We start from the raw sequence: 15,714 nt of genomic DNA on the forward strand, positions 1-15,714 counted from the left end.
GAGACTGAAAGAGGGTGAGAGGTTACATCGAGGAGTGCATGCTCCAGTTCGCTTCAGAAGACTGTTCATTCTGTGAATTTCAGCCTTCAAGTGAACTCAAAAGTTTTAGTCGGCTTTTTTCTGCATATAAATAAAGACAGATCTCAGAGTCTTGAGAAAATCACTGCAATGTGATTTCTCTAGTCAGATCATAGTCAGCAAAATAGTAGATGCAACAATAAATCATGATATACCATCTTGCAGTAAGACTGCTAATCATGGTGTTTTCTCTCGCAGTGATAAAGGTTAGCTCATACACATTACAAATAAACATGTTTTCCACCAAGCTCTGATGGATGCATTTGGTTTAAGGCTCAGGTTTTGAGAAATATGTCAATGGAATTTTGTTTGTGGTACTCACGCACAGGGTGGCAGGGTTAATCCCAGGGACTTATATCTAAAAACCTGAGCAAATAAAGCCCAACCATCTGCATGGCAGAATAACACTATGGTGGACTACAATATATCAGTACAGTACTACGTTTTGGAATCAGACAAATAGGCATTACCTGTGTAAACTATGATCCATAACAACCAACAAAAGATGAAGATGAAGCAGAAGAAAAACAAGGACTGGAAGATCTCAGGCAGGAGGTGAACGGGGGAAATAAGCGAGCTGTTCTGAAAGAAAGAACTGAAGTAATCAAAGTTGATTTTCTTTTGGTCTACCTTCAGATCCCTGCTGGCTAGAATATAAAGAAGAAATGTGCGAACACCTTAAAAGCCTGAGGAGTAAACCCTAATAAAGAAGTAAGCTGCTGACAGCTGTGAGACAGTCTAAAAATTTATCTCTCCGCACTCCCACCCATGAACACACACCCTTCCTTTCTTGACGGGAAGCATTTCAGAAAAATCACATGAACCGCTGAGGGAGCACGCACATGGTAAAATCATTTAGAGCAAGGCTTATATTAAATACATAAAAATAACCAAATAAGCCATGTACTTTATAGAAGCCAACATGGAGTTGGCAAAACTTCAAGAATGTGCGCAACTACCACACAGAGGAACCAGAGTATAGCCTGGATAGCTGGCTTCACATGCACCTGCAAGCCTACACACACACACACACACACACTCACACACACACACACACACAATGCACAAACTAAACACACCGGTATTCATCAAGGATTAACCAAGGACAGATTTACGAGAGGAGCAGCCACATTCATTAATGCAGGTCTTGGCCCGTGGGGCTGTATTTATTAAACACACGGGCACACCAATCAATGCAGAGCTCGTACTGCAGGCAACTGAGACTTTTCATAGTGCAGCTAAAAAAAAAAAAGGCATCTGATTGATCCTAAACAGATTGGACGAATCCTAGATAACATTTAAAAGGTTTAAAGGGCTCGAGGTTACATGTTCATTGATCAATGGCAGTGCTTGTAAATACAGCCAAACAAATGCGTAATGAGCAAAGCCTTTTTCCCCCCTCTCCTCTGAGTGCACTGAGTTCACTGAGTTCAAAGCCACCACTGCCAGCTTCACATTACAGGAAGATAACTGCACACAAACTTTTAAACTATCACTCCGGCTGCCTTTCTGTAATTTCATTCATCTTTACTCACCTCTCGAACAAAAGTCAAAAGTCTGTGGCTGTCTGCACAGCTGTCCTCAGATTCACCCTCTCCCCCTGTCCTGTCCTGCTCTCCCACTCTCCCTCCGTGTCGCTCCTCCTCTCTCTCTTTTTCCTCCCTCCTCGTCTTCTCTCCTCCCACCATCTGCTGACAATGTAAACAATCCACCTCTCGCAGCGTACGTCTGCCTTTTCTCTCCGTGTCTATCCCCACTCAATTCTCTCCGAGGTGTCTAATCAGAGCCTGTTAGCCAGGGTGCCAACGAGAGGCCTGTGCAGGGGAACCCAGGCTTGTTTCAACCACGTCATGGCCCGAGTCTGCCAACTGGGGGAGTGCCAGGCCTTCATAAAACACTAGCAGGCTACAAAGGCATGTCCTGCTTCTCCATATTCCTCCCTCCTTTTCCACTCCTTTAGATACTGTGGATTCAAACAGATGAGTACGGATGACCTTGTGACTGATAACCCCTGTATCCTCCTTCCTTTTATGTCTCTTGTATAACAAATTGCTTCCTCTGGTTCTTTATCATGAGACAGTAAACATGGCTACAACTTCTGAAATGCTTGAGCTTTTAAGGAGAGACTGACTGTTGTTTGCTAGATGGAAAATCAAAGAAACAATGTACAGTGTAGCTCTGTTCACCATCAGATTGTGTTTCAAATGAACGCTACAGGCATGCTACTGTATCATTTTACACACTGGACAGCATGTTACTGAATATTAAAATTTGCAAACACAGTTCAAAGTTATCTGGAGAGAATTCAACACCACCAGGAATTAAAAATAGCAAGCTCATGTTGATGACTTGATCAACTGTTGCTAATGATGCCTTCAGGCGGACGATGTACTTGCATCACACTGCGAACCGTGCTGCCCCAACCACACTCACAAATAGCACAGAAAGTAATGGTAAAACTCCGGCAGAATGTATTGATGAAAGCTGCTCATTATTGTGGCCAACAGTTGTTAAATTTCAAAGCAAAGTAGAGAGAAGTGAAACAAATACCACCACTCGAGGTCGTCCTAAAATAAGCACCACAATACGTGCTTGTTATGCACTGGATATGCTGCAAAATGGGTCTCAGATTTAGCTTGAATGTGAAAATACAGCATGTGGACAAAATAAAGCAAAATCTTTACAGTGTAAAGCAGTGACACCCCTTATGAAGATTAGAAGGTTACATTTTTGTTTCGACTTCGACATACACGTGTTAATTCAACTCTAGTTACTGCCATTTGGACACAATATACTAAATGTAAATATGTCTTAAAGCAACAAAATGTAATGTGTGTGTGTGTGTGTGTGTGTGTGTGTGTGTGTGTGTGTGTGTGTGTGTGTTCCCCTTAGGTTTAGTTAACCCTAGATCAGTGGTTCCCAACTGGTGGGTGGCGGTCCATTCTGAATGGACTGCGAGTGACTCCCAAACATGTCAAGTTTGTAAAAAAAACACTTTTATTTTGAAGTACAGTGAACTTCTGACACAGAGCTTTTATTTTGGAGTGCAGTTTCCTGCTGTAGAGTGAGTGACTAACGGACAGCTGCATCGCAGAGACAGCAAACTAGCTCGACAACATGGCCGAACGCAAGTATGACACTGACTATATTAAACTGCATGGACCTTGGACTAATGACTACAGAGAAATTTGACCAGTTGGGAACCACTGACCTAGATAAGTGGATCTCTCTTCAAATTAATGTTTGTCGGAGCTATGATGGAATTTTTTTGTGGTCGCCGATCTCAACACACCATTAATGATAACTGTGTAATGCCAGCCTTACACTAAATGACTTTTCATGCAGTTATAATTTTCTAATGTCGGAATTAAGTCATGATCGTTTTACCTCAGTTGGTGCGTGCTCCTGAGAACTTGATCATTTGGTGTAAAGTAGTCTTTTTCTCATCTTGATGTTCCAACAAAATCAAACATATTCAATATTATCGTATAAGTTTTTAGTCTTGGCTGGTGCAAATGCTGCAGTTTCATAACGTGAATTTGTCATCAACTAATAGCTGTGCTCTATCCTGCACCGAGCAGCATATAAGGTAGACAGTAAACAGTAAAGAGTCAGTGTTTAATTCTGCATCTATCTGATTCACCAACCACCGCTTATTCTAGTGAGAAATCTTGACTTTTGAAATGGTTCACCTCTCATTTCCACAGTCTTCTCCGACTAAAATAGTCCAGCTAACCAACAGAGGCTGGCAGCAAGTTTAGGCAACAAAATGTTTGTACGCAAATACAGTTTCTACATTGATTATATTGATGCTGAATTGACAAGAACATTGTCAGCATTTGACACCTTTTATCTTGTGTTTCTACAGTTATGTGTTTTTGTGGACATGTAAGGAATTGCTAAAATTTCATATTTCTTAAAGGGACTTTGGTGTAGCACTTTCCACCAGGAGCAGGATGGAAAATAATCTAAAAAATAATGTAGTTGTAGTCTTGGAAAAGTCTTTTGTCGAGGTATTCTAGTGTATGTGGTAGGCATAAGTTGTAACTGGAGAAAGAGGAACATGTCAGTCAAGCACATTCTGTACACACTTACACTGTCCTGAAAAGATCTGGGTCCACATGTTGAGCTTTTGAATCATGTGTCTCAGATGCTTCCACCTCTTCAACAACACAGTGGAGGGGAATATAGTTTTGTTTGTAGTGCTCATGGTGCCAAAAAAAAGGGCATGTAACATCCTTTGTCATAAAACCTCCCTCCTACCGTGAAGGTCCGTACCTTTGGTGCCAGGTGGCTGAAGGTTGTCTCCAGTGAGGGCGCACCAGCCAACAGGGAAGATGTCACGCGAGTCATAGCGGCAGTAGTAGTCAAAGGCTCCTCGCCAGCCATCAAAGGTGACCAACACCTCGACACCACGCAGTGCACCCACTGTGGCCGGGCAGATAAAGTGGGGATTTTTACGGTCCACCGCCTCCAGCTTCATGCCAATCTGGAAGGAGTTCTGCTCTGGGGCGGGAGGCTCCTGCTGGGGAACAGGCAGAGAGAGAAACGGGGTCAGGTTTACAGTTGGCAGGCATGAGTATCTGTACTGAGAGAGTACATTAAAATCAACCACATGCTGATGGATTTTTGCTATGATTGATAAGTTTTCTTCTACCAGACAGTAAGACATCTTTTGTGGATGAAAAGATTTCTCTCGTATAAATAAGTAACTGTGCCTTGTAAATAAGCATGCTTGAGTTCTACTTTTTCAGAGCGTGCTGAGCTTGTGAGCCTTGTACAGGTACCTTGTGAAAGATGCGAGAGGGGGCCATCTCAGCTCCATTTAGTGTTTTCAGGAGGAACATGGGCCAAGAGGACGCGTTGAGACGGAAACCTGAAGAGGAGGACAATTTTTGTTACAACATGGTGAAGTCCACATGGACAAATCAAGGGAAAACTTGAGGAGCTGCGATACATTTATCGTTTTGGTCAGTTTTCAAGCAGAAACTAAACAGCTATCTTTCTCTGGCTCCAGCTTTTTAAATAAGAAAATTTGCCATTTGCCATGGCTGTCAAAATAATGGATTAAATTTGATTAATTAATCACAGAAAAAATAACAAGTTCATAAAATGAACACTGATTAATCGTGTTCCATCGTGCCCTTTGACGTGGTGTGTCATAGAAGGCCTTTGTCACATGATGGAGGCAAACGAGACAACGCTGCTTGGCCCCATGAATAGAACATTTACATTTAAAAAACGCCCAGATTAAACTGTTGATAGGAGCAATTTCTGCAGTAAGGAATTTTCGTACCATTGAAGAACTTCAAGCCTGAAATATCACTTCCACGTAAAGCATTTAGCAGCAAACCCAGAGGTCCTGAGCTAACACAGCCTCCGATGCTAGCGCTAGCATCTGGCAGCCAGCCTGGCTGAGTCATAATCAAGCAGGTGTTCAGACGCAAACTGAGGAAGTCCACCTGTGACAGACTGACTAACTCGCTCACAAAATGGACTGCAGACCAGTTTGGGTGGTAGAGGACAGGGGGACAGCTGTGTCCAAAATCCAGCAACTTTATTACGACACATCTGCAAAAATTCATTTGAACTGAAATTTTTAAAATGTATGTATGTGATTAATTTAGATTAATAAATCACAGAGCATGAAATTAATTAGATTTTTTTTAAATCACTTGACAGCCCTACTATTTACTGTAAACTGAATATATTTGAGACTGTTGGTGAGACAAAAAAAAACACCTGAAGACGTCACCATGGCTCTGAGAAATTATGAGTTTTGGAACAAATGATTAAATGAGAAAATAACTAGCAGATTAGTTTATAATAAAAGTATTATTCAGTTGCAGCCCTAAAATCTATCAACAACACTTTGTGGTTACAGTCTCAGTAAGCAGCGTGCTCATGTGTTTTTCCCCATGTGTATTCAGTGCAGAAATGTCCTGGGTAGGAGGCTTTCTAAGCTCTGTCAAGAAGTTATTTATAGCATTAACATGACACATTGACATTCTGAGCTGTTAGTCACTGACACCTAGTGGACCAAATGAAAACCCCTAAACCCCCTAAAAATAAAAAACTGAAAAGACACTGTGGAATCAGTAGAGAAGATTTTGACAATCATTTACTCCGCTGATTAAAAAAACAGAGACGTCATATTGTGATCTGTGTGTGCGTCCTTACCCAGCGGCGGCTGCAGCATGCCTCCGTTCTTCTCACAGTTACCGATTGGCTGGATTTCGGAGGAGTCCACCAGGCGCCAGAAGTCGTTCTTGTTGTCAGATCCGTCCAGGCGCAGCCGCAGCCGCGAGCCTGTCAGGCCCACCACCGTAGCGATGCAGGTGGACGTCGTGTTTCGTGGGTCCTGGGCCTCCAGCTTCATCCCGGCCTTGAACTCGTTGAGCGGAGGTGTGAGGCTCTAGATGGTAATGACGGACATGTATTAGCTGGAGAGTGGCGGCATAATAACAGCAGTGGAGAAGGATTTCAGTGTGATCAAATAATCACAGGAGATGCTTGAGAGAGGACCTATCAGTCTTGCTTACCTGTCTGAAGCAAGTGGAGGGTGCAGCGGAGGCACCCGTCTCTTTCAGGTATTTCTCCCAACTAAAATGTCCTGTACAGAAGATAAAGAGCGACAAGACATTCACATCATATTACAGTAGTGTTGAGATGTGTGTTTCCAGTTGTTTCGCGAGCCCCAGCACAGAACAACAAAGACACAAGAAGCTTTAAAATCTGTTATCGACAATTGGAGCAAACTTTGTCTCGATGATTAATGAAACTATGCTGAAGACAATCCTTGGGCGCTGTTTCCTGTTGGAACTGCCCAAAACTGACTTCATATATCACCGCCTGCTGTGGGTTATTTACCTTGGTACTGTGAGGGCACCCGGGAGGGCCGTCCACTCCGGCCATGCTTGATCCTTCTGGCATCTTTCCACTCTATAGCTGGAGGAGCCAAGAAAGATAGAATAAGCTCTCAGCCACGGGTGATTTTCACATCAGTCACTACCTTGCGAAACCTGCCACACTCACTGCTCCAAACATTGTCCGTAATGACAGGACTATTAAACCATAATGTATGAATCTGCCTGCACAGAAAAATAAAGCAACTGGTTGGAATGAACCAAAATGTGCCACTTCTCTTCCTCTTTACCTGCAGGCTGCTATGAATACTGTTAGGGACCATATTGCAAATGGCATAGTAGTAAATTCTCACCTTTCTGTGGGACTGGTTTCCTCATGCTCCAACAACAACAGTGGCGTCCACTCTAAAGACAAGAAAAAAAGCCATAGAAGTAGCTGTGTGAACTAAATAGATTTTGACAATTTAATTTACCACATTAGAGACCCTTTTCTACAGCAGACATTCTGACTTGTCACAGCAGGAAAAGCTCAGGTATAAATAATGAACTGAATGACGGCTGAACTCTGTTGAGCTGCTTTGATTTGAGGTTGCAGGTAGTGTGCACACTTGCTCGCTAGAACACAGCCGTCGTTAGCATTATTAGTAACATCTGTGCGTTACCTGCTATGACAAGTCAAAATGTCTGCCGTGAGAAAGGCCTATTGTGGATTGCAGTCATTATCGCAACATCAAACAACAGACAGCAGACATGTTACCTTGAAGTTTGGAGAAATGTGTAGAAATAGCACAGAGAGAATCTAAAATATCAGTGCAGCCGTAAAAGAGCATCATCTAACCTCACTGACACACACATGACAAGCTAATGCTGCACAGCCACACTCTCTTCATTTAACTTTATTTCAAATTCTAGTGGCCACAGAAAGGATGGCTTAACTGTGGGGAAATGTTTAATATGATGCACAAGACATGTAAAATATTTAAAACTGATACAACAGTAAAGCCACAGAAAACTAGAGTCTAAGATCAGAATTTTATCACACATAATATAGGAGCTGTAACATGCTGAAAACCATTATATAAAAAGGCACTGTTATATGTGACTTTCTCCAACCCTAAACCAAACAAAATGCCTTGCTCTTTGAGGTTGTTTGGAATAGGGCTGCCACTAACAATTATTTTCATTGTCGACTAATCTGTCGATTATTTCTTTGATTAGTCGACGAATCATTTCATCGAAAAATGTGTTAAAATGTTGAAAAATGTTGGTCTGTCTCGCCCAAACCCCAAAATTATGTCATCTAATGTCTTGTTTCGTACTCACGCCAAAGGGTTTTAGTTCACCGTCACGGGAGAGCGTGTAAAGCTGCCAATATTTTAATGTAAGAAGCTGCAGTAAGAGTATTTTGGGGTACTTTTATAGTACTTTTCTATGAAAAATGACCCAAACCGATTAGTCGACTACTAAAATAGTCATCGATTATTTTAATAGTTGATTAGTCATCGATTAGTCGACTAATCGTGGCAGCCCTAGTTTGGAACACTCCTTAAACTAACATGAGACCCTGCAGGTGTTTATGTTTTTGGCTAAAAGGTCTATTTTGAGAGAATGGAAATACCTCCCCTCCTTATCGCTCGATTCTATGTTTTTTTAAATACCCAACATATGACTCATACTGTAAGGTTTGGGGTCCCTGATGACCGTCCCTGGGGTCTCTGACTGATTATATCAGCAAGCAAATTGACTTTCCTGCAACTAAGTAGTCTAAGTTGATTTTGTACCCTTTGAGTATGGCTTTTTTGCACATTTGTACATCCGCTGCGTGTGACAATGCACAGACAATCCCAGACACTAGAGATTCAGCATATCTGGGCATGCATGCACAATTATTTGCTTCTTTGGCGACCTTTTTATTTACCCAAATTTTGTTTTTATTACATGTCAGTGGTTGTATCAGGATGGGGCCTGTGTGTAGTTATCTTGTGTGTGTTTTTGTTTCTGTAAATCCAAAATAAAAGTCTTACAAAATGGGAGACATAAATGGGGTTAACGACATGGGTAATGAAGAGTGTAACCCAAGTAAGTGATCGCACTAATAAAACTCAGCGGTATTCGGACCTAAGGTTAGGCTACTGCATGTTAACTGTGCTTCATTTCAAAGGGAAACCAGAGAGCTGCCCTTGTTATCTTTGTAGCTCGCAGGCCTTCTCTGCAGGCAGGGGGTCGTCATGGGAGGCACAGTCCAACAAAGAGTCCCCCAGATCAGTGTACTTCATGTGGATTTAATTAGCTATTTCACACCTTAAAGATTCATTTAAAGATCAAAATGCATTACAGTTCCTGGCTTTACTAACGCCATGTGCAGACCAATTGATATAAATGAAGGGGACAAAATATTAGAAACACAGAGGCACAACTATAGCTTCCAAAATCACTATGAAACTAAGTTTTGTCAGTATCACTAAGCTGGAAGTGCTATTGTTATTCCACAGGATGACAATTAAACACACCCATGAAATAACAACATAAGAAAGTAAAGCTCAACATAGTTAAGCGCCGAGTTATACAGCTGAGCTTCTGACTACCTATACGCTCCAAGTCGTGACCTGAGATCCTCAAGCCTACCCTCAGTAGCAGCCCCTAGATCAAGGCTGGTAACTAAAGGTGGCCGAGCTTTTGCCATCGAGGCCCCGACGCTCTGGAATTAGGTTGGTTAGCGCTTTACCTGTTTTTAAATCATTGCTTTAACATATTTTTATAGGAAAGCTAATGCCTGATTTGTACTTTGTGATTTGTAACTTTTATGCTCTATTTCCTCTGTACTGTTTTGTCTTATTTTTCTGCACTTTGTGACCTTGTTTGGACAAGTGCTGTACAAATAAATATTCTTCTATTATTATTACAACATAAAAGAGTAAACCTATTATCATTTGATCCCTTTATGTAAAAGTTACCATGCTAAATGTGTACAAAACCTCTCATGAACAATCAGTGGACGAGGGTTTAGAGAAGGGAAACATGTTGTCAGGCTCAGTGTCTCTTGTAACCTAAACCCTGGGCTAACCAACATCACCAACCAGACACAACATCCAGGTCAATAGGTCAGACTGATACAAGACAAGTGCTCTAAGTGGCTGCTTCTCCAGCCTTACACCAACCATGGTCCACTGTGACATCTATTAGACATGACATGAAGCCAACTAAACCAGGATTATAATGAGATTTGGAGTGTATGATCATAAAACAAGACATGGCAGTGACAGAAAATGCATGCACGAGCAGGTATTGACACACAGAAACAGCCTCACTTGTTAACCATCAGCCAGATATTTGAATATGCCCACAGAAACACAGCAGCTTTATTATAAATTAACTGTACGCTCACATAGACAAACAGCAATGGTAGAGGACTCACAACAGACCTACCTTAAAACTTCATAACCGTTTAGCAGCGTCTCTCCACCCCGGATGATTTTCTTTTCAATGGAAGTGCGCCTTTTTCCTCCGCCGAGGGGGGTGGCGTCCAAATTAAAGCGGCCCGGTCCCTGTTTTTTCCGTCTGGGACAGTGACAGGAGGACTGACGTTAGAGAGCCCCAGCAGCCAGGTACACCTTCCTCCTGTTGCTAACCGTGCGTCCTACAACTCAACGCACAGCTAGTGCCACTTTTCTGACATGTACACGGGACGCAGTGGCCATTTTTATCCAAAATATCGCGCGTTACTTTGCAGAAATGTGTTGAGCTCCATTCATAACACAAAGCCAACACATGGACACCCCCCGCCCTCTCCTGTGCTATATTTGCATGCGCGTTAGATGCTCATTTGCCTGACAGCATCGCTAATTATGCTGCTCAGGAGTTAACATCACATTGACAGCCTCTCAAGGGTGTAGGTCAGACAAGTGTAACACAGAAAGGAAACCAAACACGCATGCAGCTAGTGCAGCCGTGCAGACACCACTTCCAGCATGCTATGCTACGCACGGCTACACAGAGTCATGCCCACTGCCCGGGATGCTAGTTAGCATGCTAGGCAGCTCGCTAGCTCGTTGACCTGATTATAAATATTAGCATTAGCAAAACGGGAGCGTAGTAGCACGCAGAGGCTAGCCGGTGGTAATCTGGGCTCAACGCCGAAGCCGAGCCCTAAAAGGCGACGTTGCTCGGTGTATCCGAGGGTGTTTACCTTGCTTTGTAACGTGTGTGTTTGTTTCTGATGTTGGCTTAGCGCTTGTCCGCCATTTTTTCCCTACACGATGAGGAGGGGGTGTTTTTGCCAACATTTCTGGTGGGCAGGCAGGCAGGCTGGAGGTTAAAGGATGGAGTAGGGGTGAAACAACGACCCCTGGTGGCCAAACGTTTTCAAGCATGGCAAAAAAAGAAAATGAAATGAAATATAATATACCAAGTCCCAGGCTTAACAAAAATAGATAAATAAAAATAAATAAAATAAAAATAAAAGAATATATCACTAATATTCCAGTGGTCTTTTATCTGGTATCTTTTGCACTGCAATACCACAACATCTGGGGTGAGTTCAGGTCCTGTGGGACATCAGGTAAAATGGGATCAATAAGGTTTTACATCCTGCACTTTTCACATATTTGCAGCTAATCGCCAAACATGTTATTGCATCATTAATACATATGTGCTTTACATGAAACAATCATTTTTGTTAGTCTGAGAAATCAAGGATGGGCACACCAAAGATTAAAAAACTCACTGGTCATAGCACTTGCAAGCTCAGCCATAAGGCATGTTGATTTTTACTTTTTGGTAGAGTACTGTAGCTAAAACATTAACAGTATAACGACAGAACAGTAGTAGGATGTTGTATATTATTAAATGTTTCACACTCTACTTTTTAAGGGGAAAGGGTTTTGCGTGAACACTAAATGTATTCAGGTAAATTTGGACATTTTTCTGATGTGAGAGCAGCATGTTTTAGGCTACCAGCAGCCATAAAATCATGACTTATGCTACTGTGTGCCACCCCGTCATATTACAGACATTTATAGTATATTTGTCATTTAAAAAAAAAAAAAACATTAAATATGATGCAGCAAGTCAATGTCAGCCACACTAGTCCAGAATTAGCCATACACATTACACATGTCCATTGTACACAAGCTGGCACCAGGGAAAGAGACAGTTAAAAAATTAGGGAAAGCACAGCAGAAAAGTTGGACAGTTATATTTAATGAATAGCCACAGGTCACATTTATGATTTAATTAATTAATTACATATCTGATAAATGGATTTAACCATTTAAAAAACAAACAAACATGACTGTCCCATTTTACCTGAACATGTCATGGCAGTGAGGTCAGGGTCTTGATGTGTTCGAAGGTCTCAAGTTTTTGAATTATTTTACTTGGCACTTTCTTAATAGAAATACAGCAGAGGTTCAACACTTAAAGTAGTATTCTGAGTTTTAGGTGGTTTTCTTAGTAATGTATCAAAAACTGTCCCAAGTTATCTGACTTTGCCGTACTGCCCTCACATATTTAGGCTCTAAGCAGACAGTACTTATAAGTTGCCAGTTTATTAGGCACACCAAATTAATGCAGTCTATAATAAATTCTACCCTCATAAACGTTATAACAGTCAGTTTATGAGGTGTTAAAGCTCTGGTCATTTTCAGTATTGGCGAGAAACCAGTTTCATGTCATTTACATGCAATTCAATAACAAAATAAGTTTATTGTAATCAGTTACAGGTACTAAGAAAAATGTGTAATTAAACTACATTTACTCATCACAATGTTGGTGATTGCAAAGGCGTTACATCTTAATATGTTCTTGTCAGTAAAAAGTTTATTTATAGAATATAACATTCATTCTGTTCTGCATTTTTTCACTGTGCAGGACTGCCTTCTTTTGGCACAGCCTGTTTCTGGACATTTTATAGCTTTATTGCCCTGTTTCAAACATTTGTAAGAAATGTAATAAGTGACATTACATCGATGAAGTAATTAAAATAGTTACATTACTCATTACATTTTTAACAAGGTAAATAGTAACCTCTAACTAAAGTTTCAGAGTTAACCCTCCCAAAACTGTACACAGTTCAATTTGTGTAATTGCATATAACTACATCATATTAATTTATAAGCAGAGTGTAGTTATAATACATATAGTCAGGAGCCAGTTTATTAGGCACACCTAGTTTAAATTAGTGCAGTGTAATACAACAGCCCTGCAATAAATTCTACCTTCATAAAGGTTATAATGTTCAGTTTTTGAGAGGTGTTGAACTTATGGTTATTTTGTTTGCTGCAGACTGACAACATTATAACCTTCATGGAGGTGGAATTTAATGTAACACCATTGTATTTGACAGCACTGGTTTTGCTACGTGTGCCTAATAAACTGGCAGCTGAGTGTGTATGTGTAGACCTACAGCGTATAGCCTGCTTATAAATTAAGAATATGTAGTTAAATGTTATTGCACACATTGTGCTGTATGTTACAGCACATATTTATATAATATCCCCAACAAACAATCTCTGAAGCCCCAACAAGCTCTGCCGAGGCTGCTAAATTGCTGCTAAGAACACTACAGAAATTGAGTTTTTCAGTTTCTATGTAGCTCTTTAATTTAAAATAAAGTCTCATTAATAATAAGCAGCCATTTTATCACACAATTTTGATAGTCATGATCATTAATTTATTGCAAGAATATTAAAAGAAGACAAAAGAGAGTGGAATTTCAGTAAACATTATTATTGCAGCATTACTGCCGTACAGAGTGCTGCTCTACTTTCATTTAAACTGTGCTCTACTTTTGGGTGTTTGACTAAGAATGTGGGGTATTTGCCTTGAGCATAACATGAATAAAATTTGATTATCAGTGCACACAAAGCTTAACTTATTAACCACTATTTGTTCCAGTTAAGATTATTATAACACTCGGAACAGAATCGCAGCAGTGTCAAAATGTATTACAAATAGTGACATTTAATATCTCAAACATAACGTAATCCACACTCCCAGAGTGAAATCAGAGCAAAATGCCACTGAAATACAGTCCGCCTGCCGTAGTGTAATAAACCTGGCACAGTACAATATCTCTGAAGATATTCCAGATAAATTGTGTGGGTGTGAAAATTAGAAATAGGGGCCATTTGGTAATGCCATGCCAATTACATCTGGGTAGCAACTGTAACTGTGTGATTTGGAGAAACACCCAGCAGTTCAATTGTGTGTAATGGTCACCTGGCAGCACTGCTAATGCCCATTTCAGCCTACGCTGGGCAGGCCATGGCCCAGTGGCCCCCTGCACCCCAGGCAATTATGTTTGGTTTCACACGGTGAAAAGGGTTAATTGGCAGTGCCCACGCGCCTGATTGGACCTGTTTCACGCCTGTCAGCCTTCATCGCATCAAAGGAAGCCCCAGTCCACCAGGCACCATTATTAGAACACACAAACACACACACACCTCATGCACACGCACTGTACACAGATTCTGTACTTAAATCTAATGTTCTCGTGGTTCGTACTGTATGTGGAGGTATACACACACATGCACTCACAGTATGACCACACATGCACTCACAGTATGACCACACACACACACGAAAGAAACCCAAGCAAACAAAAAAAAAAACGCCCACAGAAACACATTCGTACAGAAATATTAAGTATCCATCCTCTTCATGCAGAGACATAAGGTTGTTCACACTTGCATGCACACAGGCATTATGCAAATCACTTTCCGGATGGTCCTCACTAACATCACTAGGGGTCAGTGTTGTGTTATACAAAGCAGGGCAGGATAATGCTGCCACTTTCCTCTCCCTACATTCATTTCATCATGATTATTTTGTGCTTTCCTCTGAGCACAGCACAGTAGCACTCATAATTTTTTTGCCACTCACTATCCTCTTTAAACTCTCAGACTTCTATTCTAATGATGATTACGGATTTTTATTTCTTTTCAAGGAACATTTTCCCTTTTTTTATTATGCAAAATTCTTTGGTTTCGTTTCCTTTTCAGACAGTTCTTAGTCCGATGTATTTAAGGGAATAATCGTATTCTGTCTGCGTTATTGTAATTACAGGCAAACCGAGTGTTGTGCGGTGAAGCCGTGCCTATTTTATACTACGTGCCTCCCTGTATGTCAAGATCTCCATGTGCTTCAACCACCGAGCTACAAGCAGTCTATGAAAGGCCATCAGCCATTATACAAGTCAGTTTGACTGGCAAATAACGGCGACAGTGTGTCCCATCCAAGAGTCCGCACTTCTACAAATCATACTTTCCCAAGGTTCAACAAATTGTATACACAAAACACATTAGTAGATACAATTCTGAGTCTTGCAAAAGTGTTTTTGTGAAAGGAAAACTCATGAGTGAAGTGAGTGAGAGTCCTCGGATACATAAAGAAATTATAAGGTTTGAATTGCGGGTGCATTTGATTGCTGTCTCAGAAGAAATCTCAGGGATAATCTTCCTCTTATCTTGTTAGCACTGTTCCACACTTACACATAATACAAATACACAGAGAGCCTCTAAAAGACCAATGTTGGAGACAGACCTTTTGTGTCAATGCAAATGCAAATTCTCATATTAGTGTTTGCTCTTCTCTTTTGGCAGCAGCATCGGTTTTTGGCCTGTTTGAAACGTCTTTCTTGCTCTTTTCATTTTATCGCACTAATTGAATCTGGCTCTCGGAGCTGGCGACGTGTTTTTTTTGGATTTTGAAACATGTTGCTGAAGGTGTCCACTCGCCAATGGCATGGCTCCACCACCGTGGTCTGTTTCTG

At 41.1% G+C, this 15,714-nt stretch overlaps 1 protein-coding gene across 7 annotated transcripts in view; it reads right to left on the reverse strand.

Moving 5' to 3' along the window:
* LOC125892904 (polycomb protein SCMH1) overlaps positions 1-15,714 on the reverse strand; it is an 87,006-nt gene that overhangs the window by 14,956 nt on the left and 56,336 nt on the right. For 2 of the 7 annotated variants that reach the window (XM_049583238.1, XM_049583239.1), the window contains 7 exons: positions 10,371-10,502; positions 7,298-7,349; positions 6,949-7,026; positions 6,621-6,691; positions 6,259-6,493; positions 4,866-4,954; positions 4,357-4,603 (listed from right to left, as the gene is read on the reverse strand). In XM_049583238.1, the coding sequence (XP_049439195.1) occupies positions 4,357-4,603; positions 4,866-4,954; positions 6,259-6,493; positions 6,621-6,691; positions 6,949-7,026; positions 7,298-7,322 (745 nt within the window). In that variant the 5' untranslated portion in view covers positions 7,323-7,349; positions 10,371-10,502. Of the gene's footprint in view, positions 1-4,356; positions 4,604-4,865; positions 4,955-6,258; positions 6,494-6,620; positions 6,692-6,948; positions 7,027-7,297; positions 7,350-7,430; positions 7,481-10,370; positions 11,272-15,714 lie in introns of those variants that run through there. The other 5 variants (XM_049583237.1, XM_049583236.1, XM_049583234.1 and 2 more) reach the window with 5 other exon arrangements.

Source organism: Epinephelus fuscoguttatus, linkage group LG8 (assembly GCF_011397635.1).
Source record: "Epinephelus fuscoguttatus linkage group LG8, E.fuscoguttatus.final_Chr_v1".
Lineage (NCBI taxonomy): Eukaryota > Metazoa > Chordata > Actinopteri > Perciformes > Serranidae > Epinephelus > Epinephelus fuscoguttatus.